Below are 24,965 nucleotides of genomic sequence, written 5' to 3' on the forward strand. Positions count from 1 at the left end.
TGGAGCTGGGTTGGGGTCAGCGGGGCGGCCTCACTGCCCTCCTTAGGGTGCTGTGGGGAGCCGGGGGCCGTTCCACCCCCTTCATGCTGTGTGAAGGCAGAGCGGCGCCGGGCCCCCCCCATGGCTCCCTCTGCCAGCACCGCTCCTCGTCCCGGGAGTAAAAATAGCTCCGTCGGGGCCTTGGCACCGCTGTGGGGAGCGATGGCGGCGGTGGGGGCAGTGCCCTGACCGGGTGTCCTCCCCAGCGCCGGTGAATGCTGCCGGCAGCGCTGCTCCTGCCGCTGTGCGCGCGTCTCGTCTTGACCACCATGTCCGGCGCTCGTCCCAAGGACGATGAGGAGGAGAAGCCGGAGCAGCCCCCGGCAGCTCCCACCACGGCCAAGCCCCCGGCCGGGCCGAGCCCGGTGATGCCCAGCGCGGTGCCGGAGGGCGGCCGGGCGGGGGGGCAGCAGGAGCGCCTCGCCGTGTACAACCCCGCGGCGCTGCGCCGGCCCGCCATGGCCAAGTTCGTGCTGGGCTCCTTCGAGGACAGCAGCTCCGATGACGAGCCGCGGGCCGCGGGCGCCCGCCTGGGCAGCAGGCGCAGCAGCCTGGCCGGGGCCGGGGCCACCGAGCCCGCAGCCATCGCCGCGCTCCTGGAGGCAGAAGGCATGAGGTACGGTACCCGGGGGGGAAGCGCCGTGTTCGGGTGCGTTTGTCAGGGCCCCTGGTGCTAGCACTGGGGTGTGTGTGTGTGTTGGGCTCCTCGGAGCCCCAGAGTGATGCTCTTCCCCTGTTCCTTTTGGCTTGATGCTGCACGAAGAGCCCTGACGAGGCTGATGGCAGCATGCCGTGGCAGCGGCACCACGTGCATGAGCGCGGCGAGGCTTGGGGCAAAGGCTGCTCCGTTAGAGTGGGTTTTGGGTGTCAAAGGACGGGCTGGAAAGTGCTTTCGGTGTGCACGGTGCTCCTACAAGTGCTGCTTCCCCCGGTGCTGTGGTCAAAGGGCTGAATTAGTCCTGGTTTCGCACACCTTCCTCTCGTTTTGCTGCTTCCCTTTGCCTCTGTGCTGGGAGAGGCTGTGCTGCTGCACTGCCTGCGGCGCCGGTCGGCATGGGATGGGTGTCCATCAGCGAGCAGGGATTTTCTTGCAAGGCAAGGCAGGATTGGGGTTGGTTGCAGCGTGTGGAAGGGCAGCAGTGGGCACCGCTGGTGTTTCCATGCATTCACCATCCTTCAGGTGCCAGTTTTGCGCATGAGCGTTGCTGGGGGCATGCCATGGGGTGTGTGTAAACCTGCCAGCTGGGCCTTTTGCACCTGTGTGTGTGCACTTGTGCATGGGAGTGTTGGCCTGCATCCTCAGGGATGGATCCCACAAGGTCCCGGTCCTGCTGCCAGCTTTGCTTTGCTGTAAGGGAGGATGCTAACACATTGTGCATGGGGAAGCACAGCATCCCTTGAGGAGTGGGGTACATGGGGTAAGCAGAAATGTAGCTCTTGGGTGCTCTTGTGATGAGCTGATGAAAAGGAGGTGAGCTTTGCTCTGGGGGTAGCTTCCCACACAAGCAGAGCTCCCAGTACTGGAAACAAAGTGCTGCTGCTCTGCTCACAGTGAAAAGACCTTTTGGGATGTGATGGTGTCTTATCTAGCTGAGGTTTTGGGGGGGTTCCATGCACAGTGCTGCTATTGGGGCATCTCTGCTATGATAAACCCCTCCCTGCTCAATGCAGCGCTCCAGCCACTTGGAAAATCCCCTGGGTGCAGGGAGGGACAGGGACATTTCCCAACATCCCAGAGGTTTCAACGCGTTTCCCCTTAAAACCAAGCTGCACAAAGTGCTGCTCGTGTGAACGCTGCTCGGTCAGGGGAGCCCTGGCCCTGCTGCCTTTGCTTCTTCACAGCTCAGCCACGGGACAACAACCAACAGCCCCAAACCCGGCTGAGCGAGGAAAGGACGGGGGGGGGGGGGAATGTGAAGCTGTCAATTAAAATAGAAAGCTGTTCCAAATGGCAGCAGGGCTGAGGGGAAGCACATGCCCGGGGAGGCTGCCAGGCCAGACCCTCCTGCACCCGCCGTGCCAGGAGGTGGGAGGCGCGAGGGCTGCCTTATAGCGCTGCAGCCGTGCCAAGGGGATGCGCCGTGGGCTGCGGGGCAAGGACTAGACCCTGGAGGGCATGGGAATGCCCTCGATGGAAAACCATGGTTGGGGTGAGTGTGGGCAGCAGCGTGGTGAGCTCGGGAAGGAGGTTGGGGGGTTATGGAGCAGGCAGCGAGGTGTTGGATGGGGTCTGGTCCGGCAGGGAGCTGTGGCTGCAGGCTGCGGGAGAGCACATTCCAGAGGCAGCTGTGCATCAGGCTCTTCCCAAGGGGTCCTGCTCCCCCTTTGGTGACCTTAATGCAGCTCGTAGGGGCACCTCTGGCTGCACCCCTTGGAGACCTGCTGCTCGCCCCGTGGGGTTTGGAGGCTGTAAACCTGGTTTGCCTTGCATGGACCCTGGGGGAAGGATGTTCCGTGTCATCCTGAGTACCTGTTGTTTTTCCTGCTACTCACCCCGCTGGGCTCTCCGGGTGTCCTCTGGAGACGTGGGGGGCAGATACAGCTCTGCAGTGGGGTTTGGTGTGCACAGGGAGCGGGCTTGCAGCAGACCTTGGCTGCTCTAAAGGGGTGCTTGTGCATGCAGCACCCTGGCAGTGGGAGGGAGGGTCCGTGCTCTGTCCCCGGGCAGTCTCCCTGCTCCGGGGTGTTTCCAGCAGCAGATGGGCGATGTTTTAATTGCAAAACACACTCTGCTCACCCCAAATTTCTTGCCCTGTATAACTCGGCCAGCACCAGTTTTCCTCTGAGGCGTTGCAGTGGGTGGTAAACGTCCTTGGAGAGATCTGGTGCACCACAGGGAGCTGGTGGTGAGGAAGGCGAATCCCGATGTTCCCGCGTGTGTCAGCAGGGTGAAGGGTTTTAGGGGGCTCCTTGGGAGGAGCAGTCTGGTCTCCAGTGCCGCCTGCTGCTGCTGCCCTGCCCTCTGCAGATCCCAGCCCTGGGAAAGCCGGAACCAGCGCGCACTGTGCCCCCTGAGGGTTTCCCCCCGTGGCTCTGGGCTCGCTGACGTCCCTCGTGTCCCACCGCAGGCCGAGCATGTCCGGCTCGCATCTAGCAAAGAAGGGACGCGAGCACAAGAAGATGGATCTGCAGCGGGACTTCACCGTCGCCTCGCAGGCGGAGTTCGTCACCCGCTTCGGTGGCAGCCGTGTCATTGAGAAGGTCTTTCCCTGCACGCCTTTGCCTGGGTCGCTGAGCAGCGAGGGGAGGTTTCAGCCTCACCCCCCACGTCCTTGTCCCCCCGCCAGGTCCTCATCGCCAACAACGGCATCGCTGCTGTGAAGTGCATGCGCTCCGTCCGCCGGTGGGCCTATGAGATGTTCCGGAATGAGCGCGCCATTCGGTTCGTGGTCATGGTCACCCCCGAGGACCTCAAGGCTAATGCAGGTAACGCCTGAAAGCGAGCTCCCTGCCACGCTGCTGAGCTGGGGCAGCCCTTTCATCCCCCTGCACTGCTGCCCGGGATGTGGGGGCTCCGCACCGGCCTCCTGTGCAGCCAGATTGAGGAGTGAATTCCTGCACCGTCTCCAGCCGCTGCGGGATGGAGGGTTCGGGGAGCGGGTCCAAGGGGCAGCATGTGAGTGGGGTGAGGCTGGAGGGACTGTCTCCAGCTATCGCCATGTGCTGCCTTGCAGAGTACATCAAAATGGCAGATCACTACGTGCCTGTCCCCGGGGGGACCAACAACAACAACTATGCCAACGTGGAGCTCATCGTGGACATTTCCAAGCGGATCCCAGTCCAGGTAAGAGCGGCTCCTGGGCCCCCCAACCCTTTGCTGAGGGAAGCCACAAGGGCAGAGGGGGCACTTGGAAATAGGGTGATGTCCCTCTGTGTGGAGGAGCCAGGCATGGTGCTGGGGCCAATGGGAAGATGCCAGGCAGGAGGTCACAGCTCAACTGCTCTTTCTCTCGTGCCAGGCGGTGTGGGCTGGCTGGGGCCATGCCTCGGAGAACCCCAAGCTGCCAGAGCTGCTGCAGAAAAATGGGATAGCTTTCCTAGGTAAGGTCTCACTGCGTCCCCTGTGCCAAGGGAGCAGTGGGCGTTGGGCTACAGTGTGTGCACTGCCTGTTTCATGTGTCTGGCATGGCAGTCCCCAGCCCGCTTTCCTGGAGCTGTCTCAGGAATCCCACTGTTTTCTGGGTTTTCCCTGTAGCCCTCATGCTGATGCAGCGTTCACAGAGGAATGTTGGGTGGGCACAGAGCTCGTGGGCTTCCCAGCCAGGGGACAGCCTAGAGAAGGGTCAAGCTCCAGCAGTTTTGGGGGTTTCCCCACATCCCCGCTCTTTGCAGCAGGGCTGATGGTGCTGGTTAGGGGGGAGCAGCGTTCTGCAGCATCCACGCGATGGGGCCAGGCTCACTGGTGGGGCTGGCCCAGCTCTCACCCCTTCCCTCCCTGTTTGAAGGTCCCCCCAGCGAAGCCATGTGGGCACTGGGGGATAAAGTCGCTTCCACCATCGTGGCTCAGACGCTCCAGATCCCCACGCTGCCTTGGAGCGGGAGTGGTAAGTGCCTCCTCCTTCCCACACCCTCCAGTTCTCTCCTCCCTGCCTCTCCTGCTCCCCTAAAACCAACACTAGGGCTGGGGTCCCTGGCCTGGCAGAGCAGCTGCAGGTATTGGGGACCCCACTGCAGCCAAGCAGTTCCTATCTTGGGAAAAGGATTTTTTGGAGATGGGGTGCACGGAAATGAGGGAAATGGCATGTGCCAACATATGGTCCCTGGCTCCAGGGCACAACCAGCATGCCAGCTCAGCCCTGCCACCCTGGCAGTAACCATAGCCCTGACTGTGCCCGCAGGTCTGCTGGCCCAGCAGTCAGAGGAGGGCCAGAAGCATCAGCAGATGATCAGCATCCCCCTCGAGACGTACGACCAGGCCTGCATAAAGGACGTGGAGGAAGGCCTGGAGGTAAAGCTCGTGGGAAGCTGTTTGCCTCTTATCCACTTACTATTCCTCCTTGCAGCCTGCATGCCCTGGCCCTTTTGGCCTCCAAGCACCCCTGACAGTGATGTAAGGCAGTTTGTCCCTCTGCATGGATGTGACTCGGGGCAATCCTGCTTGGGGGGATGCATGGGGCAGGGTGGACTGTTGGGTTCCAAAACACTTCAGTCACCCCAGTACTTGACCTGCCTTAGGTGGCCAAGAGGATCGGCTACCCACTGATGATCAAGGCAGCAGAAGGCGGTGGGGGCAAAGGCATCCGGAAAGTGGAAGCAGTGGAAGAATTCGGCACCTGCTTCCGGCAGGTAAGAGATGCCCAGACCCCCCCTTCCCCTCCCCATCCCATCCTGGGGCGTGCAGCACGGTCCTGCTCCCACCCCAGGCTCACCCAAGCCCTGTCTCCATCCCGGGATTGAATTTTGGGCGGCGATGCCAGAGCACGACCCTCTCCCCACGCAGGTGCAGGCGGAGGCCCCCGGCTCCCCCATCTTCCTGATGAAGCTGGCGCAGCACGCGCGGCACCTGGAGGTGCAGGTGCTGGCTGATGAGTACGGCCACGCCATCTCCCTCTTCGGCCGAGACTGCTCCATCCAGCGCCGGCACCAGAAGATCATCGAGGAGGCACCGGTCAGCATCGCGGCACCCTCCGTCATCGAGGTGATGGAGCAGGTGGGTCTTAGGGCAGCGGAGAGCCTCAGGCCCTGCTTGTCCCTGCAAGGACACGGCTGCTGGCTCAGGACAGCCCGTGCAGGGGGCAGAGGGTCATTGCTGCCCACGGTGGGCTCGCCCTGTCCCGCAGTGTGCGGTCAGCCTGGCGCAGAGGGTGGGTTACGTGAGCGCGGGCACTGTCGAGTACCTCTACAGCGAAGACGGGAGCTTCCACTTCCTGGAGCTGAACCCGCGCCTGCAGGTGGAGCATCCTTGCACCGAGATGATTGCGGATGTGAACCTCCCTGCTGCGCAGCTGCAGGTACCTGAGCGTACCCGGGTGACGCCGGGGACTTAGGTGCAGCAGTCTTGTAATCCATGGAGGAGTGCGTGGCAGAGGGAAGTCTTGGTCTGGCAGCTCAAGCCCTTATTTCTTGTCCAGATCGCAATGGGCATCCCCTTGCACAGGATAAAAGACATCCGGGTGCTGTATGGGGAGAGCCCTTGGGGCGATACATCCATCACCTTCCACAGCCCCACCAACACCCCCGTGCCCAGGGGCCACGTCATCGCCGCCCGGATCACCAGTGAGAACCCCGAGGAGGTGAGCCAGGGGATGGGCTCTTGTGCACCGGGTGGGGGGACCCTGCCTCTTGTGGGGTGAACTGCGCATGGACTTCCCCAGCTGGACAGCGTCCATGGGCACTAAACCCACGGGACTGGGGATAAATGGCGTGGGGGTTTCTCCATGTCTTTCTGCTCTGTCTTCACTCAGGGTTTCAAGCCCAGCTCGGGGACAGTGCAGGAGCTGAACTTCCGCAGCAGTAAGAACGTCTGGGGGTACTTCAGCGTGGCAGCAGCTGGGGGGCTGCATGAATTTGCTGATTCCCAGTTTGGGCACTGCTTCTCATGGGGAGAGAACCGGGAAGAGGCCATCTCGTGAGCGTGCCGGGGCAGGGTGGGGATGGAGTGTCCTTGGGAACATTCATGATCAATGCATGAGCCTGGAAAAGTGGCTTCTATCCGAGAGGCCCAGAACGGTGCCACTGCGCTGAGCTCTGTTTGTGCTGCAGAGGCTGTCCAGAGCCACAGTTTTCAGGCTATGGTGGTACTATGGCCCCAGCACATCAACCTGCTCCTTAAAGACACTGCTAAGCATGGGCTTAGTGCTAGTGAGCACCAGTGTTCAGTCAGGAATTGGGTGACCACGTAATGAGTGTGTCTGGGGTATTCAGGTGTTTCCAGTCCCTGTGGTTCCCTGGTTTCCTCAGCTGAAAGCCAAGCACCACCCCATCAGTCACTGATGGAGGGGTTCGCTCCCTGCAGGAACATGGTGGTCGCCCTGAAGGAGCTGTCTATCCGTGGGGATTTCCGGACCACGGTGGAGTATCTGATTAAAGTGCTGGAGACGGAGAGCTTCCAGAGCAATGCGATAGACACGGGCTGGCTGGACCATCTGATCGCTGAGAAAGTGCAGGTAGGGGAGAATGGCCCCCGGGGGCTGTCGCTTCCCTTCTGCTGTGAGACCCAAGCACTGTGCTCTGTCCTCCTCGCAGGCAGAGAAGCCGGACACGATGCTGGGTGTCGTCTGTGGTGCCCTGAGCGTTGCTGATGCTGCCTTCAGGACGTGCATGACCGACTTCCTGCACACGTTAGAGAGGTACAGAGCGGGGGCTCTCTGGTTGGGGCTTAGCTGTAACACGAGCACAGTGGGCACAGCGAATGCATGTCCTAAAGGGTGGCTTCTGCGAGTCTGGAGACCCAGGAGCTGCTCTCCCTGGGCCATCTTTCCTGGTTTTGCTGCTAAAGCTCTGCAGATCTGGAGGCAGCAGTTGGGAAATGGATATCTGCTGTGACTCGGAGCTCCAGCATCTCTGCTATTGCTTTATCTGGAAAGGGGGGGAAGTTTCCCATGGTTGGGAAAACAGCTTTCAAGGGAAAGCAGCTTGGCTGAACACTGCTTGCCTTTTCTTTCCTCTCTTGAATGTCAAGGTTATTCCTCCAGCCCTGGAGGACAGCCGGGGCTCTCCCCCATGCCCTTATCTCAGTGTTGTGCCAGTTTCTGGCCTCTCTCCAGCTGCGTTTTTGTGAGGTGCTCATGTGGGTCATGTAAAGCAGATGCTTGTCCCCTGCGGTCACCTTGGCACCCTCCGGCATGGCCCGAGGCCAGCAGTGATGCTGACACCTCACCCACTTGGCTCGGTGTGGGGCAGGTGGCACTTGTGGTGCCTGACCCATCTGTTGTGTTCCAGGGGGCAGGTCCTGCCAGCAGCCTCCTTGCTGAACATGGTTGACGTGGAGCTCATCTATGAGGGTGTGAAGTATGTCCTCCAGGTGAGGATGGGGCTGTGCTCCCCTCAAACCAGCCCCAGCGCTCTGGGACAGGGATCTGTGCTCCTGTCCTGAAGGAAAAAGATGTAATCAGTGTGAGGTTGTCCTTTAAAACTATGCAACATAAAAAAATGAAGTTAATAACCTGATTTTAAATAGATGTTTTCACGAGCTTAGTAAAGGACTGCCTGGTTTAGTGTGAGGAGTCCCTGCCCATGGCATGGGGGTTGGAACTTGATGATCTGAAGGTCCTTTCCAACCCTAACTGTTCTATGATTCTATAAACCCTATTAGTTGAACTTTATGGGAAAGAACCCTGCTGAAAAGGGAAGCAGCTAGTGAACCATGGGTTAAAGCAGCTCCAGGCTGTGATTTGAAGCAGCTCTTTGGTACAGCCTGAGGTTGCTGCCTCCTGCCCTGGTGGCACAGCCCCATCCCGTGGCAGCAGGCTGCTCCTGCGCAGACCCTTGCAGCAAGCAGGGGAGATGCTCCTTACCCTCTGCCATTTCCACTAGCCCCCAAAACGCCCTTTGCACGTGTTTTGGGGGTTGCACTGAGCGTTCTCCCTGGCCGTTGCCTGCAGGTTGCCCGTCAGTCCCTGACGACGTACGTCATCATCATGAACCGCACTTACCTAGAGATCGACGTGCACCGGCTCAACGACGGCGGGCTGCTGCTCTCCTATGATGGCAACAGCTACACCACCTACATGAAGGAGGAGATCGACAGGTACTCCCCCACCGGACCCCCAGCAGCCACCCTCCCTGACCAGGAGCTGGGGGTGACACCTTTCCCTCTCCTTATGCAGATACCGGCTCACCATCGGCAACAAAACGTGTGACTTCGAGAAGGAGAAGGACCCAACGGTGCTGCGCTCGCCCTCGGCAGGGAAGCTGCTGCAGTACACCGTGGACGACGGCGGCCACGTGGATGAGGGGAAGGTGTTTGCAGAGATTGAGGTGGGCTCTGTCCCTGCAGTGCTGGTGGACAGCAAAGATAATGATGCTTGAGGAGCGCTGAGGCAGGTGGGCGCCGCTCGCTCGGTGACCGCGTCACCCATCCTCACCCAGGTGATGAAGATCATCATGACGCTGACCGTGGAGGAGGCCGGGCGGGTGCACTACATCAAGCGGCCGGGTGCGCTGCTGGAGGCGGGCTGTGTCATAGCCCGGCTCGAGCTGGATGATCCCACCAAAGTGAAGCCTGTGAGTCTGCTGTCCCCTCCCAGCGGGCATTCAGTGGGGATAAAACAGAGGAGCTGCCCTGGCTGGGGCATCAGCAGGGTTGTGTCTCCGTGCTGGCACAGAGTGGCACTTGCATGGCCATGCTGCATCCTCCAGCTGGCTGCACTGGGGCTCAAGTGGCTGCTCTGCGTGCAGTGCTGTTGCCCTGCATAAGTATCACGTGTGCTTACTTTGTGTACAGAAGCTCATACACAGGTTTTAGTGCTCTGTCTACATCTCCAGTTTTTCTGCGTTGTTTTCACGAAGAGGAACAGGCAGAGACCTGAAGCTGCATGTACCTAACCAAAAGCAGACACTGGAGGGGTTGTGCTGGTTTCTCTGGAGCAGCTGCAGCTCTTGGGGGGCTCTGTCCCATGTCAGCACGGACATTGCCCATCCCACCTCTCTCTGCTCTCTACAGGCTCAGCCGTTCACGGGGGGGCTCCCGCCTCAGCAGACCCTCCCCATCACTGGGGAGAAGCAGCACCATGTTCTCCGCAACGTGCTGGAGAATCTCACTAATGTCATGAACGGGTACTGCCTGCCCGAGCCCTACTTCAGTGCCAAGGTGGGTATGGGGCAGCGGTGGTCGGTGTCCTGCCCCGCTGCCTCCTCTTTGCCACGATGGCCAGGCGGGTGTGTGGGCAGCAGCAGCTTCTGCTCCTCGCAGGTGAAGGAATGGGTGGCCCAGCTGATGAAGACCCTGCGGGACCCATCCCTGCCCCTCCTGGAGCTGCAGGAGATCATGACGAGCATTTCCGGCAGGATCCCGCTGTCCGTGGAGAAGTCGATCCGGAAGGTGATGGCGCAGTACGCCAGCAACATCACCTCCGTGCTCTGCCGCTTTCCCAGCCAGCAGGTGAGAGCCACGGGGCTGCACCCCTGGCGTGGCCTTTGCTTCCTTTCTATTGTGAGTTTCTGCCAGCAGTTGTCCTGCTAAAAGACGTTATAAAACACAGAGCCCCAGCCTGGTTTGGGTTGGAAGGGACCTTAAAGTCCATCCAGCTCCAACCCCTGCCCCGGGCAGGGACCCCTTCCACTGGAGCAGCTTGCTCCAAGCCCCTGTGTCCAACCTGGCCTTGAACACTGCCAGGGATGGGGCAGCCACAGCTTCTCTGGGCACCCTGTGCCAGCGCCTCAGCACCCTCACAGGGAAGAGCTTCTGCCTAAGAGCTCATCCCAGTCTCCCCTCTGGCAGGTTCAAGCCGTTCCCCTTGGCCTGTCCCTGCATCCCTTGTCAAAAGTCCCCTGAGCTGCACTCACCCTGTGCCCTCTGCCTGCAGATCGCCAGTGTTCTGGACACGCACGCGGCCACACTGCAGAGGAAGGCTGAACGGGAGGTCTTCTTCATGAACACACAGAGCTTGGTGCAGCTGGTGCAGAGGTGAGCCCCATCCTGGCTGTGATCCCCCCCGGTGTCCCCAGCACTGCCATCACCTCGCAGCACACTGGGCTCTCTGCTCCCCAGGTACCGCAGTGGCATCCTGGGCTACATGAAGGCAGTGGTGCTGGACCTGCTAAGACGCTACCTGCAAGTGGAGACACAGTTCCAGCATGGTGAGGGCTGAAGGGGTCTGGGGGGGGTGTCTGGGGGTCTGCAGGGCTCACACTGTGCTCTGTCCCACAGCTCACTATGACAAGTGTGTCATCAGCCTGCGGGAGCAGTGCAAACCCGACATGACCCCGGTGCTGGAGAGCATCTTCTCCCATGCCCAGGTGGCAAAGAAGAACCTGCTGGTGACCATGTTAATTGTGAGTACAGCCCCTGCCCGAAGGCACCAGAGGTAAAGGCTGGTGGTGGGGAAGAGGCTGTGAGCCAAGTCAAGCTCTGTTATCGCTGCCGATGGGACATGGCTGTGGGCGGCTGTCACAGCCTTCATCTTTCCCCTTGAAAGTGTATGGGCACCTGGAAAACTGCTTTCCTGCTCCTCTGTTTAATGCCCAGGGTATGGGGATTGCATTCTAGTGTCTGCCTTGTTAGTGTTGGACTTTATCTCCCCTCTGTAGCATGGCACTGCTGCACTTGGGTCGAAGAGCAGCATTTGCCCATTTTAGCTCCTTAGATCTTGTCCCCAAGGTGCTGGGGATGTGGGAGGGAGCCATCCTGCAGCGAGGTGCCTGAGCCAAGGCATGCTGGTGTGTGCGTTGCAGGACCAGCTCTGTGGCCGTGACCCCACGCTGACAGACGAGCTGACAGCCATCCTCAACGAGCTGACGCAGCTCAGCAAGACCGAGCACTCCAAAGTGGCCCTGAGAGCCCGGCAGGTCAGCGAGCACCTTGTCCCCCTGTCCCCATCCCTGTCCCCGTGCCCTGTGCTCGCAGCAACCTCTCCCCTTGCAGGTGCTCATTGCCTCTCACCTGCCTTCCTACGAGCTGCGGCACAACCAGGTGGAATCCATCTTCCTCTCCTCTATCGACATGTACAGACACGAGTTCTCCCCTGAAAACCTGAAGGTTGGGAATTGTGCTTTTTTTGCCCCGCAGTTGGAATTTAGGTGGCTTTATGAGGCTGCAAGGCGTTTAGCCTTAGAAATAGCCCCAAAGCAATCAAAGCCTTGCTGAGGCCTCGGTGCCTGTGTGGAGGAAAGGAGAGGGTGCAATCCATTGCTACCAGGCCCCATCCCCTGTTCCTCTCCCTGCTTGGTGGGCCACTGATGCATGGATCTGTGTCTGGCAGTGTCCCCATGATGGACTGGGTGTCCCATGACCAGTCCTGCCCAGCCCCATATTGAGGGACCCCTCTGGAGCATGCCTCTGCCATCCTGCGATGGAGCTAGGGGCTCCCACTTCCTCCTTGCCTGAAATCTTGCTTTCCTCCCCCAGAAACTGATCCTCTCGGAAACCACCATCTTCGATGTGCTTCCCATCTTCTTCTACCACACCAACCAGGCGGTGCGCATGGCGGCACTGGAGGTGAGGGCTGGGGGGGGGGCCGCAGAGGCATGGAAGTGTGGGGTTGGGGGACATGGATGTGTGTGGTGGGAGCAGGGGCACAGTGGTACCTCCCGCTGTCCCCCTCCAGGTCTATGTGCGGCGCGGGTACCTCGCCTACGAGCTGAACAGCCTGCAGCACCGGCAGCTCTCGGATGGCAGCTGCCTGGTGGAGTTCCAGTTCATGCTGCCCTCCTCCCACCCAAACATGTATGGGCGTTTGGATCAGCTCCTCCATGCAAAGCATGGGGGCCCTCAGAGGGAACTGCTGCATCCTCCCTTTACCAGTAGAGCAGGATGAGCCCTCTGTGGGTCAGGGTCCCGTATGGGACCTGTGCGCTCCCTTTTGGACGGAGGAGCGGTGCCTCCACCCGTGGCTGATGGCTGCCTTGATCCCCCGTGCAGGATGTCTGTCCCCATCAGCATATCCAACCCTGACCTGGCCCGGCACAGCACTGAGCTCTTCATGGACAGTGGCTTCTCTCCCCTGAGCCAGCGGTTGGGAGCTATGGTGGCCTTTGACAGATTTGAGGACTTCACCAGGTGGGGTGCAGGGACATGCCTTGCTGGTCGGACACGTGTCTTTTGGGTGCCGATGCAGTCATTGGGGAGCACAAGGGGGTGGAAGAGCCAAAGCTGGCTCTGTTCCTCCTGCAGCCAGAGGTCAGGGCTGGGTATTTCCAGTACAAGAGGCACCATGGTGGGGCCATGACATGTCTTTTGAGGACACATGGCGCCTGAGGAAAGCTGCCTGGCACACGTTAAGCATCTCTGCACATGACACACAGCAGCGCTCAGTTGGGTTTCATGAGCTGTGGCTTTGTCATGGGCTGGTGATCCTGGCTTGTTCCTAGTGCTGTTCCCTCGGGCAGGGGTGGGTATGACACGCTGCCTTGATACCCAATCCCTGCCATTTGGGCAGGAACTTCGATGAAGTGATGTCCTGTTTTGCCAACCCACCTTCAGAGAGCGCGTTCTTCAACGAACCACGAGCCACCATCTACGAGGAGGAGGAGGCCAAGGTGGGCACGATGCTGTTTCTCATCCCTCTCAGGTGGTGCTGGGATGGCACTGCCGCTGGTTGCTGTTGACCAGGGGTTTGGTTTTGTTCCCAGAACATCCACGAGGAGCCAATCCATATCCTCAACGTCGCGCTCCGCTGGGCCGACCATGCAGAAGACGAGAAGCTGGTGCCCATCTTCAGGGCCTTTGCCCAGTCCAAGGTCCGTCACTGGGGCTGGACCCCATTTTTGCAGACCCTGCAAAACCCTGCTCCCCACGGCAGCCACTTGGGTTTTGTTTGCTCCCTCGGCGGAGGTGGTTTTAAGCTCCTTGTGACTGGTGGAATCTGCTGTTTCCATGCAGAAAAACTTCCTCGTTGACTGTGGTCTCCGGAGGATCACGTTTCTCATTGCCCAGCAGGTGAGCGCAGACTGAGCTGCAGGCAGAGTGGCTTTAGACACGTTGAGCTTCTGCCTGCCTGAAGCGCCTCGAGACATCTCTGAGCAACTTGCAGCCGTAGCACTGAGTGATGGATGTACCTCCTGAGCATCAGGAGCTGGCAGTTAATTAATGACTTCAACGAGTGATTTACCTCCTGTATTATCCTTTATGCTGCTAATAGCTCTAGTAACGTGCGGGTCCTGTGTGGCCGCTCCACAGCTTTAAGGTGCCTTTAAAAGGCTTGGGTTACTCCGGTTCTTCTCCCTGTGGGGCAGGAGGAAGCCTGCAAAGCCTTTTCTGTTTGATGAGCCCACCGTAAATCAGAAAAATCCCCCGTGTGCCAGAAGCATTCCCGGTGTTCTCTCTCCCCTTTGCTCTAGAGAGAATTCCCCAAGTTCTTCACGTTCAGAGCCAGGGATGAGGTAGGAGCTGCGGTTGGAGCACAACCCCTCCGGTGATGGTGACCAGCCCCTCACTCACCCGCCCCGTGCTGCCCCAGTTCGCAGAGGACCGCATCTACCGGCACCTGGAGCCAGCCCTGGCCTTCCAGCTGGAGCTGAGCCGCATGCGCAACTTCGACCTGACGGCCATCCCCTGCGCCAACCACAAGATGCATCTGTACCTGGGGGCTGCCAGGGTGCAGGCGGGCACCGAGGCCACCGACTACCGCTTCTTCATCCGCGCCATCGTGCGCCACTCGGACTTCATCACCAAGGCAAGGCCACGCTGAGCCCCCGGGTGCGGGCAGAGGTGGGGTGAGTTCGGGGTGCAAGGGGTGCTCCGGCCGCCCCTGAGCCACCCGGTGCACTGCAGGAGGCTTCCTTCGAGTACCTGCAGAACGAGGGCGAGCGGCTGCTCCTGGAGGCGATGGATGAGCTGGAGGTGGCCTTCAGCAACACCGTTGTTCGCACCGACTGCAACCACATCTTCCTCAACTTCGTCCCCACGGTCATCATGGACCCCTCCAAGGTGTGGTTCTTGGTGTTTTGCTTCCTGCTTGTCAGTGTGATGGAGACTGTGTCGTCCTCAGGCTTGGTACCATTGCACAGACGTGCAGCCATGCCCCACGCTGCCTGTCAGTCCTTGATCCCATCCAGTGCCCATCAGATGCTAGACAGGAGATGGATTTGGCAACCCCAAAGACTCCTGCAGCTTAATTTCTGTGTCAGACCTTCGCCGCGGGCTGTTTGCTGTGGGGGGTGCTGGGATTTCACACTTCACAATGATCAGGGATTTTTGTAGAGGCTCGAACAAGCAGACTGTTTGCTGGAGAGCACAGGGGTGAGCAGCAGACTCTTCCTGCAGGGAATGTATGGTCTGAAGGAGTGGGGCTGTGTCCGCTCACGAGGATTTGGGACACCATCTTTCCGTTTCCCCAGTGGAGAGGCTGGATGGCAGCACCAGCCCACAGGGATAGGGGAAAGGGGCTTTCCCAAAGCAAACCCCAAATGACTTTGAGGCGGGGATGCAAAGGGGCTGCCTTGGCATTGCACGCTCTGGGGCAGTGTTGTCGCTGGGGCCGTTGACCCAGCCGTGTGCCATCCCCTGCCCAGATCGAGGAGTCGGTGCGCTCCGTGGTGATGCGCTACGGCAGCCGCCTCTGGAAGCTGCGGGTGCTGCAGGCCGAGGTGAAGATCAACATCCGCCTGACGCCCACTGCCAAAGCCATCCCCATCCGCCTCTTCCTGACCAATGAGTCCGGCTACTACCTGGACATCAGCCTCTACAAGGAAGTGAAGGACCCCACCACTGGCAATGTGAGTGACCGCAGGTGTCAGCAGCCCAGCCACGACTGCTTTGAGCAGCTGTTGGCACAGAGAAGTTCTTGCAAGACCCCTCATGCACCTTAATGCTGGTGTATCCCAAAGCCCCTGGGACCATGCAGCAGCATTCCCAGGGCTGGCCTGGTTTCCCTGCCCTTGGTGCTGTACCCATTTGGGCACCTCGGGGTGATGCTTTGCTCCAAAATGGTGCTGAGCTCCATCCCTTCGCACTCCTTGGGGTATTGCTGGTGCGTAGTTGGGCAGGTTTTGGTCTGGGAGGTCAGTGTTAGGGTGTTACCGGTGCTTGCAGCACACTCTGTGCCCTCAGTAGCAAAGAGCGGGGTTGAAAATCATGTTATGTGGTCAGGCAGAGCAACAGGCATGAGCGTCCTGCCTGGCCTGCGTGCCGAGGGCAGGCGGCCAGCGCTCTGCCCTTCTCTGCAGATCATGTTTCAGTCGTACGGGGACAAGCAAGGGCAGCAGCACGGGATGCTCATCAACACCGCCTACGTCACCAAGGACCTGCTCCAGGCCAAGCGGTTCCAGGCGCAGTCCTTGGGCACCACCTACGTGTATGACTTCCCGGAGATGCTCAGGCAGGTCAGTGTGGCTGCAGAGCACTGCATTTGCTGTTCATTCCCACCCTGCCCGGATATTCCCTCCCCTGAGCTCGCAAATGACAAAAGAAGAGCCCGAGCCTCAGCACTTTTGCTTATATGAAGCTTTTCTAAACCGATGCCTAGCTCTTGGAAGCTTAGCATCTTGGAGGATGTTAACCGGGAAGCCCCACACAAGGAGCTCTGCAGCAGGGTGGGGGCTCTTAACACAGGGTTTTGCTCCCCCCACGTCCCAGCCTGCTGCAGGAGTGTGTGTCTGTGCTCAGTGACAGCCTCAGGGCTGCCCCGGCCCCCTGCTTTCAGCCCATCCTGTGTGCTGTGTCTCGGCAGGCTCTCTTCAAGCTGTGGGGCTCCTCACAGCGGTACCGCAAGGACATCCTGACCTATACCGAGCTGGTGCTGGACTCGCAGGGGCAGCTTGTGCAGATGAACAGGGCTCCTGGAGGGAACCAGGTAGCGAGGGGTGATTTAGGGAAGCGGTGGTGGTGAGCTGTGCTGCAGGAGGGGGGAAAGGCTGGGGTTTGAAGCCTGGGAGATGCTCCTCAAGCATTGTCCCTGTTGCCTGCAGCTCGGATCCCTGTTCTCCGGAGGAGCCCCTGTGACCCTGTGCTCTTTTGGGACAGGTTGGGATGGTGGCGTTCAAAATGAAGCTGAAGACCCCCGAGTATCCGAAGGGCCGGGACATTGTGCTCATCTGCAACGACATCACGCACAGGATCGGCTCCTTCGGGCCCGAGGAGGACCTGCTCTTCCTGCGGGCCTCGGAGCTGGCGCGGGCCGAGGGCATCCCCCGCGTCTACATCGCCGCCAACAGCGGCGCCCGCATCGGCTTCGCTGATGAGATAAAGCACATGTTCCAGGTGGCCTGGGTGGACCCTGAGGACCCTTACAAGGTGTGTGAGCACCTCCCCTGCTGCCACCACAGAGAGCAGGGGGCTTCTCTGGTCATTCCCTGCTCCCGTCTGAACTGGGACGGAAAACTGGGGTCAACGAGCGCGTGCATGGAGGGCTTCACAATTCACAGCTCATCCTCTTCTTCGTTTTCAGGGGTTCAAGTACCTGTACCTGACCCCCCAGGACTACACGAGGGTCAGCACCATGAACTCGGTGCACTGTGAGCATGTGGAGGAAGGGGGAGAGTCCAGGTGAGACCCCATCCCATAGGGCACCCCAACCCTGCCCTACACCCCTGCCCGATGCAGCTCCCGCATCCTGGCTCAGCATCCTGCCAGGCACATCGTGCAAGTGAGGGCTTCCCTGCTTCCCTCTGTCCTACCTCCGCCCCTGTGGCTCTGCTTTCCCCCCAGGTATGTCCTCCTGGACATCATTGGGAAGGAAAATGGATTTGGGGTGGAAAACCTGAGAGCTGCTGGTACCATTGCTGGGGAGTCTTCCCGTGCTTACGATGAAATAGTGACCATCAGCATGGTACGGCCACGGGGCCCTCCCCGGCTCCACTCCTCCCGTCTCCTACTTGCTTTTAAGGTCACCCTGAAGGGAATAATAGGATGCAACAAGTGACCTGGCACAACCTGACTGCGCAGACCCCTGCAGAGCATCATTCTCCCGGTGCTCCCAGGCTGTACATGCGAGACAGTAACCTCACACGTCCTTGTGTATGAACCCAGGTGTCCTGTCGTGCCATCGGGATCGGTGCGTACCTGGTGAGGCTGGGCCAGCGCGTCATCCAAGTGGAGAACTCCCACATCATCCTCACTGGTGTCACTGCCCTCAATAAGGTACCGTGCTCTGGCCACGTGTCATCCCCTGGCACTGTCCCTTGAGCCACTGCACGCATGGGCTCCTTCCCTGTCCCATGCATGTCACCTCATAGGACCTGTGTGGAGGAGCTGCCGCAGGAATAGTTTGGCTCTGGCCCCAGGGGCAGGACCCATCTCTGGGCAGCATGACCCTGGTTTGAGCTGATTTGAAACCTGCTTGGCTAAAGCAATGCACTTGTCCAAAGCAGGATCCATTTGCTTCAAGATCAGCCTGGTACACAGAGGTGGAACTTCAGCCTCAACCCAATGGGAATGTGCCTGTGCAGGTGTTTGGCTTACAGCAAGGAGGAGCAGGTCCTGTGTGAGCAGAGACTGACCTGTGTCTGTTAATGCTGACCAGGTGCTGGGCCGTGAAGTTTACACCTCCAACAACCAGCTGGGAGGGGTGCAGATCATGCACAACAACGGCGTTTCCCACGTCACCGTCCCGGATGACTTCGAGGGGGTCTACACCATCCTGCAGTGGCTCTCGTACATGCCCAAGGTAGGAGGGTGCTGCAGGATGGCGGTGGGGAGGTGTCACCCCATAGCTGGCTGCTGACCTGCCCTCTGGGGCTCTCCCTTGCAGGACAACCAGAGCCCAGTGCCCATCATTGCCACAACTGACCCCGTTGAAAGAGAAATCGATTTTATCCCTTCCAAAGTCCCTTACGATCCCAGGTGGATGCTGGCAGGGAGACCCCATCCAAGTAAGTGAGAGCAAGCCGAGACCTCTGCAGCAGTGCTCCCAAACGTACCTTGGAGGTGCAAACCACAGCTCCTGGTACAGGAGGTGCTCCTTGTGGTGCACAAGGAGCTCTTCAGTGCTCACCCTTGTGCCACTCCACCTTTTCCTGTGCCCTGCAGCAATGAAGGGGACCTGGCAGAGCGGCTTCTTCGACCAGGGCAGCTTCATGGAGATCATGAGGCCGTGGGCTCAAACAGTTGTGGTTGGCAGAGCAAGGTACTGCTGGGAGCAGGGGCAGGGAGCCTGCACGTGTGGCCATGCTCTTATGCCCTGGCTGTGGCATTGCTTTGGGGCTGAGGGAGTGGGGGAACACCTCTGCGGTGGGGCTGGGGTGCAGCACGGAGGGGAAGTGCTCTCTGCTGAGAGCACGCTGCCCGGCTGCAGGCTGGGAGGTCTCCCTGTGGGTGTCATCGCCGTCGAGACCCGCACCGTGGAGGTGACCATACCTGCGGACCCGGCCAACCTGGACTCGGAGGCGAAGGTGTGTGGGGAGACCTCAGTGTGAGGGGGGGGGGAGCAGGGAAGAAGCTTAGTGTGATCCTTTGGCTTCTCCTTAAACACAGGTGGGATGAAGGCTGCTCGCTCAGTTTGTTGTCTTCCAGCTCTCACGCCGTGCGTTGCTGCCCCCCCAGCGCAGCCGCGCCGGGGAGCACTGGTGCCAGTCTCAGCGCTGCTGCTCTGTCTCTTCCAGATAGTGCAGCAGGCCGGGCAGGTCTGGTTCCCAGACTCTGCTTTTAAAACAGCCCAGGCTATTCGGGACTTCAACCGGGAGCATCTCCCGCTCATGATCTTTGCCAACTGGAGAGGCTTCTCCAGCGGCATGAAAGGTACCTGAGCTTGGGGTGCCCACATCCCTGTCCTGCGGCCACTCCTGCCACCCCATGGGGTCTTGGGATGAGCCAGCCCACCGGTGCCCTGCCTACACCACAACAGGACGCAGGGTTGGGCTGGGGGTGTGATGAGGCTATTGCCAGGTCCCAGGGCTTGGTGGCTTCCTGCGGGGCTGGTTTTGGGGTGCTGCTTTGGTCTCTTCAATGGAGAAGGTGGCTTTGGGAGCCCACGGCCGTCGGAGCACCCAGCTAAATCCCTTTGGCTTTCAGACATGTACGACCAAATGCTGAAGTTCGGTGCCTTTATTGTCGATAGCCTGCGGGACTTCAAGCAGCCCATCCTGGTCTACATCCCACCGCATGCAGAGCTGCGGGGCGGCTCCTGGGTGGTCATCGACTCCACCATCAACCCCCTGTACGTGGAGCTCTATGCGGACAAGGAGAGCAGGTCAGCATCCAGAGCACACCTGCATCCTCTGCAGCCTGGGTGTGGGGAAGGGAGAGCTGGTGCATGGGGACGGCAGTCGTGATCCTGCTGAGAGCTGCCTGCACCTCTTGTCCTGGGATTTATTCTCCCCTTCAGTCCCTGATCTTTAGCACGTTTTCCTTCCAGGGCAGGCATTTTGGAGCCTGGAGGAACAGTGGAGATCAAGTTTAGGAAGAAAGATTTGGTGAAGACCATGAGAAGGATTGATGCAGTCTATGCCAAGCTGGCTGAGCAGCTGGGTAAGAGAAGGGTGTTTCAGTTTGTGGGCACTGGTAACAGTAAGGTAAAACATGAGGCCCCCAAACACCATCAGGAAATCCTTTAGTGTTCCTCTGTGAAAATTCCTTCTGACGGTGGAGCCTGCCAAGAGGATGTGGTGGTGCTTTAAAGCACCTGTATACGGTGCTGGACTTTCCTCCCATGCTTTGAGATAAAGAATGGCAACGGCCATGCTGAATCAGTGCCTAATGAGATGAACACAGTCACTGCGGAGCAAGGGCGTAGATGTTCCAAAGCGAAGGGATGTGATGCTGGGCACCTCGTTTCATAGAATCACAGAATAGTTCGGGTTGGAAAGGACCTTAAGATCATCCAGTTCCAGCCCCCCCGCCATCGGCAGGGACACCTCACACTAAACCATGGCACCCAAGGCTTCATCCAACCTGGTCTTGAACACTGCCAGGGATGGAGCATTCACAACCTCCCTGGGCAACCCATTCCAGTGCCTCACCACCCTCACAGGAAAGAATTTCCTCCTTAGATCCAATCTAAACTTCCCCTGTTTCAGTTTTAACCCATTACCCCTTGTCCTGTCACCGCAGTCCCTAATGAAGAGTCCCTCCCCAGCATCCCTATAGCCCCCCTTCAGATGCTGGAAGCTGCTCTGAGGTCTCCACGCAGCTTCTCTTCTCCAGGCTGAACAGCCCCAACTTCCTCAGCCTGTTTCCTGGTGGGGGTGGCTGATGTGGGAGCACAGCCCCTGGGCTGTCCCGTGGATCCCATCCCGGGGACGGAGGCGGTTTGCTCAGCACAGCATCTCCCGCAGGGACCCCCGAGCTGTCCGGGGCGCAGCGCAAGGAGCTGGAGCAGCAGCTCAAGGCCCGGGAGGAGCTCCTGCTGCCCATGTACTACCAGGTGGCCCTGCACTTCGCTGACCTGCACGACACCCCGGGCCGCATGCAGGAGAAGGGAGTCATCACGGTGAGCCCGGGTACCACGGGATGGGGCTGGGCACGGCGGGGTGGCTCTAAAGTCCCTTCCTGGGGGTCTGGGCTTCAGTGTTCCTGCCCCGGGTGCAGAGACCCCCCCCAGGTGAGCTGTGAGGGAGCAGGCGCTGCCCAGCAGCTCCTCTCCTTCCTGCAGGGACAAAGCCAGGCTCTGCCCCGTTCCTGCAGGACATCCTGGAGTGGAAGAGCGCCCGCTCCTTCCTCTACTGGCGCCTGCGCCGGCTGCTGCTGGAGGAGGCGGTGAGGGCTGAGGTGCTGAAGGCAAACAGCGAGCTGAGCCACATCCACATCCAGTCCATGCTGCGGCGCTGGTTCATGGAGACGGAAGGAGCTGAGAAGGTACCTCCGGCCTCCTGGGGCTGGCACCTTCTTCCCGGTCGCTGCAGCACCGTCCCTTAGTGCCTGTAAAGCTGGGATGGGAATTGCTGTGTTCCGCCCTGTGCCGGGGTGGGTGTTTGTGTGCCAGGCAGCGGGGATCGTGCTGTGCTGCTTGTGCACGCCTGAGAAGCAAATCCCCCTTGCCTGGTTTTGTGATGGGAGGGAAAACCCCGAGGCCCCGGCAGAAGGGGGGGCTCAGGCTGTGCCGGCAGCAGGACCTCCTGCCCACGGGGCTGCTCTCCCCAGGGCTACCTCTGGGACAACAACCAGGTGGTGGTGGAGTGGCTGGAGAAGCACCTGCAAGAGGATGAGAGCACGCAGTCGGCCATCCGGGAGAACATCAAGTACCTGAAGCGGGACTACGTGCTCAAGCGCATCCGGAGGTGAGCGGCCGCGGGAGCCGGGATGGGGCGGGGATGCCCCGTCGCTGGGGACCCCGTGTGGTGGAGATGAGGCAGCTCCGGCTTCAGCCTCCCTCTGCCGTGTGCCTTGCAGCTTGCTCCAAACCAACCCCGAGGTGACCATGGACTGCATCATCCAGGTAGCTCAGCACCTCAGCCCTGCACAGAAGGCCCAGGCTCTCCATCTCCTGTCAACGGTGGATAATAACAGCCCCTCCTGAGCCGCTGGCCAGCGCTGTGCAGGGCAATTGCCATGGGGCAGCGGGGACACCGGGACAGGCGGCTGCCCAGAGGCCGGACCTCGCCTCCTCACCCGGTTCCTCAGCCTTGAACTGAAGCTTTGGGCTCGTGTGCCTAAATAGAGGATGGCAGTGTTTGTATTTAAGCCCTGAAGCTGGTCTTGCCATCCATCCAAGTCCCCTCTGGCGCTGGGGCATTCGTCAGAGGGGCAGCTTGGCAGAAGCTAAACTCGTCCTGAGCCAGGCCTGGGGTGTGGACCTGGTGCAGAAGTTGGTTTTAAAGCTAAAGTCTTTTACTGTGTTTTAGTTGCAAGCTCTGGCCTTGGTCTTTAAAGCAAGCACCGGTGTCAGACACGTCTTGGGAGACCTGATGGAGCTGGAAGTACAAACCGCATGGCCCAGGCACCACAGGGAAGTGGGATGAAGAGGAGGAGGAGGTCTCCATTGAGCAGGCACTGGCACAAGGGAGTGTAATGCCTGCTTAAGCAGCACTCTCAAAGCGCTGTTTTCTGATGAGCTTGGGGGCTGTGAGGAGCAGCTTGTCCCATCCTTCCCTTTTCTGTGGAGCCATCAGTGGATGGGACTGAACGGCTGGCGGCCCCAAAGGGACATCAGTGAGCTGTGCAGCAGAAACAGCAATGGATCCACCACGGTTTGACTGACCCAGCTGTTCCTCTCGCCTATCTCGTGTCCTTTCTGCCTCCTGCTGCGGCTCCTTGGGGTGTTTTCAGCCCTTGGCTCCTGCAGGGGATGCAGAGGAGGGAGGACACAGCCCCAGGTGCTCCTGCCCCAGTGACTCGGGTCCTCTGCTGAAGCACAGTAGCTGGGGTGAGCTCTGTCTGCCTGGACCTGGACCTGTACCTTGCATCTGAAGTGGCCTTTGAGCTTGGCTCGTGGAGGGGAGATGTGCAATGTGCTTTGCAGGGTCTCTGTGTCACTGCATCAGCACAGGGGTGGTTTTGCCCTGCAGGGTGGTGATGGGAGATGGGCCGCCTGGTTCCAGTGCAGTGCTGGCCGTGCCTGTGGGAGGGTCGGGTCTCCCTGTCCTAGGGCTGGAGGGGAGTAAAGGGCTTTGTGTTTTGGGAGGTGTTGCTGCACTTTGCTGGGAAGGGGATGTGGTGGTGGCTGTGCGGGAGCCAGGCACAGGCAATAAAGGGAGCCCAGCTCTCGGGCAGCTCTGCTGACCTCCTCCTGCTGTCGTTGTCTAAACGTGGTGGATCCGAGCAGGGGTCGGTGCCTCTGTCGCTGCGCAGCCCCCTCCCTGCAGCACCGACGCCGCTGCGGTGCGGAGCAGCCCTGAGCATCCCCTTTGTGTGTGCTTCCCCCTGCTCCAGAGCTCTTCCATGCACTGAGCTGGGTTCTCAGGAGCAGGCTGGCAGGAAGAGCTCATATCCCACATACCTGTGAGCTCCTCCTCTCCTCTGGGATTTGAGCCAGGGGCAAACTCTCGGCTTGGGAATGGGGGGGGGGGAGCAGTGAAGCCTGGGGCAAGCTGCTCTTCCAGAGGGGAGCTCTCCCCTCCTTTTGCAGATGGGCACTATGACTCCCCTGTGAGTGGATGAGATGCTTTGCTCTCGGTGGGGCACGTGAACCCCCCGCTCTTAGACTGCGGAGAAGCACCCGCTCCTCACCCCTAACTCCCGTGGAAGTGTCTCCTGGCTGCGTCGGATCTCCAATAGCCTTGGAATGGCTGATAACGGGGAGCGGCAGCGGGGCAGCGCCTTGCCTGCCCCCCGGCGCCGTGACAGCACCCACAGCCGCGGGCTGAGTGCTAAGAAACGTTTATTTAACACATGAAGAAGCGGCGCTGCCGCCGCTCACAGCAAAGGGTCGCTCGTGACAGTCAATGGGGACGCGGAGCATCCTTTGGAAGAGGTGCCTGGGGGCAAGATTCAGGCACAGGCGTTTTCCAGCCCCTGATCTTCGCAGTGGGGTTTCCGAGCTCCAGCGTCCTGCAGTGTGCGGTGAGGAGCCTGCGAGCGCATGGATGCAACCCCAGGACCCAGGCGTGTCTATGGGTGCACAGGAACAGAGGGAGCACGAGATGTGAGCATTGCTCCATGGTCACGGAGGTGTGAGTAGACTAAATGCTGAATTCCAACATCCATTAACTTTGTAGATTCTCAGGTGGCTCCTCATCCTTTGCCAGGGCTGTCACCAGGTATAAACCAGGGTTTGACAGTGTAAAAGCCTACATCAGCCTCAGCTGTACTAGGTTAATCAGGAGAGAGCGTTGTGAACAGTTACAATATTTGGTCTCTGAGTTATTCTTTATAACACTTGAGTTTCACAGTGTCCAAAGTGCTTCTTTCAAGGTAGCGTAACAACAGTGGCTGAACTCATTGCGTTGGAGCATGAATAACTTAGCGGGTGTAAAGCAGGGCACTGCAGCATTTGACAAACTTCCCATCACTTCTTTCCATAGCAATAAATATAAATAAATTTACAAAGAGGAGCACTGCCTAGCACGGAACAGACAGGAGCACGATGCACAGATCTAACCACTTCTAACCCCCTAAAACTCCCTAAAAACAGGCATCATTCCTAAAACCTACTTTAACAATTCAGTAGTTCCACTCCCTTCACAGGGAAGGGCTCTGCTTTTAATCCTACATAGAACAGTTCTTTGCTATGGGTTGGATTTTTCACTTCTTAGTATTTTTCCTCCTTTTTTCCTACCTCATAACAATAAATTAACAATAGTTACGTCCAGAAAGCGTTAGTGGTGCAAGTGGCTCCAGAGCTGGGTGGTCCTTGTTCAAGGGCAACAGTTATTTGGTCACTTTAGGAAAAGTGATGCAATGGTGCAGGATCAACCCTTTTTGGGCTCCAGCTTGGTGCTGCCCTGCCCGTTGGCTTGCTGGCTTCTGTGTAAGTGGTGCCCAAAAGCATCCATGTGTAAGTCCAGAGCCCAGTGTG

At 59.3% G+C, this 24,965-nt stretch overlaps 1 protein-coding gene across 2 annotated transcripts; it reads left to right on the forward strand.

Annotated features, from left to right (window-relative positions):
* Positions 1-254: 254 nt before the first annotated feature.
* On the forward strand, positions 255-22,190 carry ACACB (acetyl-CoA carboxylase beta). Of its 2 annotated transcripts, XM_061466472.1 has the most exons (52): positions 255-655; positions 3,108-3,240; positions 3,327-3,465; positions 3,714-3,823; positions 3,999-4,080; positions 4,485-4,583; positions 4,878-4,987; positions 5,215-5,325; positions 5,480-5,689; positions 5,820-5,990; positions 6,111-6,272; positions 6,444-6,607; positions 6,995-7,145; positions 7,225-7,328; positions 7,921-8,002; positions 8,583-8,728; positions 8,808-8,958; positions 9,070-9,204; positions 9,644-9,790; positions 9,893-10,081; positions 10,506-10,606; positions 10,691-10,779; positions 10,850-10,974; positions 11,374-11,487; positions 11,564-11,677; positions 12,047-12,136; positions 12,246-12,364; positions 12,560-12,697; positions 13,077-13,176; positions 13,270-13,377; positions 13,520-13,576; positions 13,978-14,019; positions 14,097-14,312; positions 14,411-14,566; positions 15,151-15,354; positions 15,805-15,960; positions 16,308-16,430; positions 16,601-16,870; positions 17,025-17,122; positions 17,285-17,405; positions 17,606-17,716; positions 18,099-18,242; positions 18,327-18,447; positions 18,605-18,701; positions 18,870-18,966; positions 19,177-19,312; positions 19,586-19,763; positions 19,929-20,041; positions 20,848-21,002; positions 21,197-21,367; positions 21,653-21,789; positions 21,902-22,190. In XM_061466472.1, the coding sequence occupies exons 1-52, from the start codon at positions 255-257 to the stop codon at positions 22,026-22,028; spliced, it is 7,125 nt and encodes a 2,374-aa protein (XP_061322456.1). In that variant the 3' UTR covers positions 22,029-22,190. The 2 variants fall into 2 exon arrangements, with proteins under 2 accessions (XP_061322456.1, XP_061322455.1); XM_061466471.1 differs by lacking the exons at positions 255-655; positions 14,411-14,566; positions 15,151-15,354; ... (15 more) ...; positions 21,653-21,789; positions 21,902-22,190 and adding an exon at positions 2,116-2,189 and having other exon boundaries at positions 14,097-14,409.
* The last annotated feature ends 2,775 nt before the right edge of the window (positions 22,191-24,965 follow it).

This window comes from Pezoporus flaviventris, unplaced genomic scaffold, assembly GCF_033815535.1.
Source record: "Pezoporus flaviventris isolate CSIRO_AGI_PZ_B2104156 unplaced genomic scaffold, CSIRO_AGI_Pfla_v1 ptg000041l, whole genome shotgun sequence".
Classification (NCBI taxonomy): Eukaryota; Metazoa; Chordata; class Aves; order Psittaciformes; family Psittacidae; genus Pezoporus; species Pezoporus flaviventris.

Excerpts from the sequence above, each read along its gene's own strand:
- ACACB (XM_061466472.1), top strand. The coding sequence starts at position 255 with ATGCTGCCGGCAGCGCTGCTCCTGCCGCTGTGCGCGCGTCTCGTCTTG. Across the intron at positions 6,273-6,443 it reads CCAGTGAGAACCCCGAGGAG|GGTTTCAAGCCCAGCTCGGG; the intron begins GTGAGCCAGGGG and ends GTCTTCACTCAG. Across the intron at positions 13,577-13,977 it reads CGTTTCTCATTGCCCAGCAG|AGAGAATTCCCCAAGTTCTT; the intron begins GTGAGCGCAGAC and ends CCTTTGCTCTAG.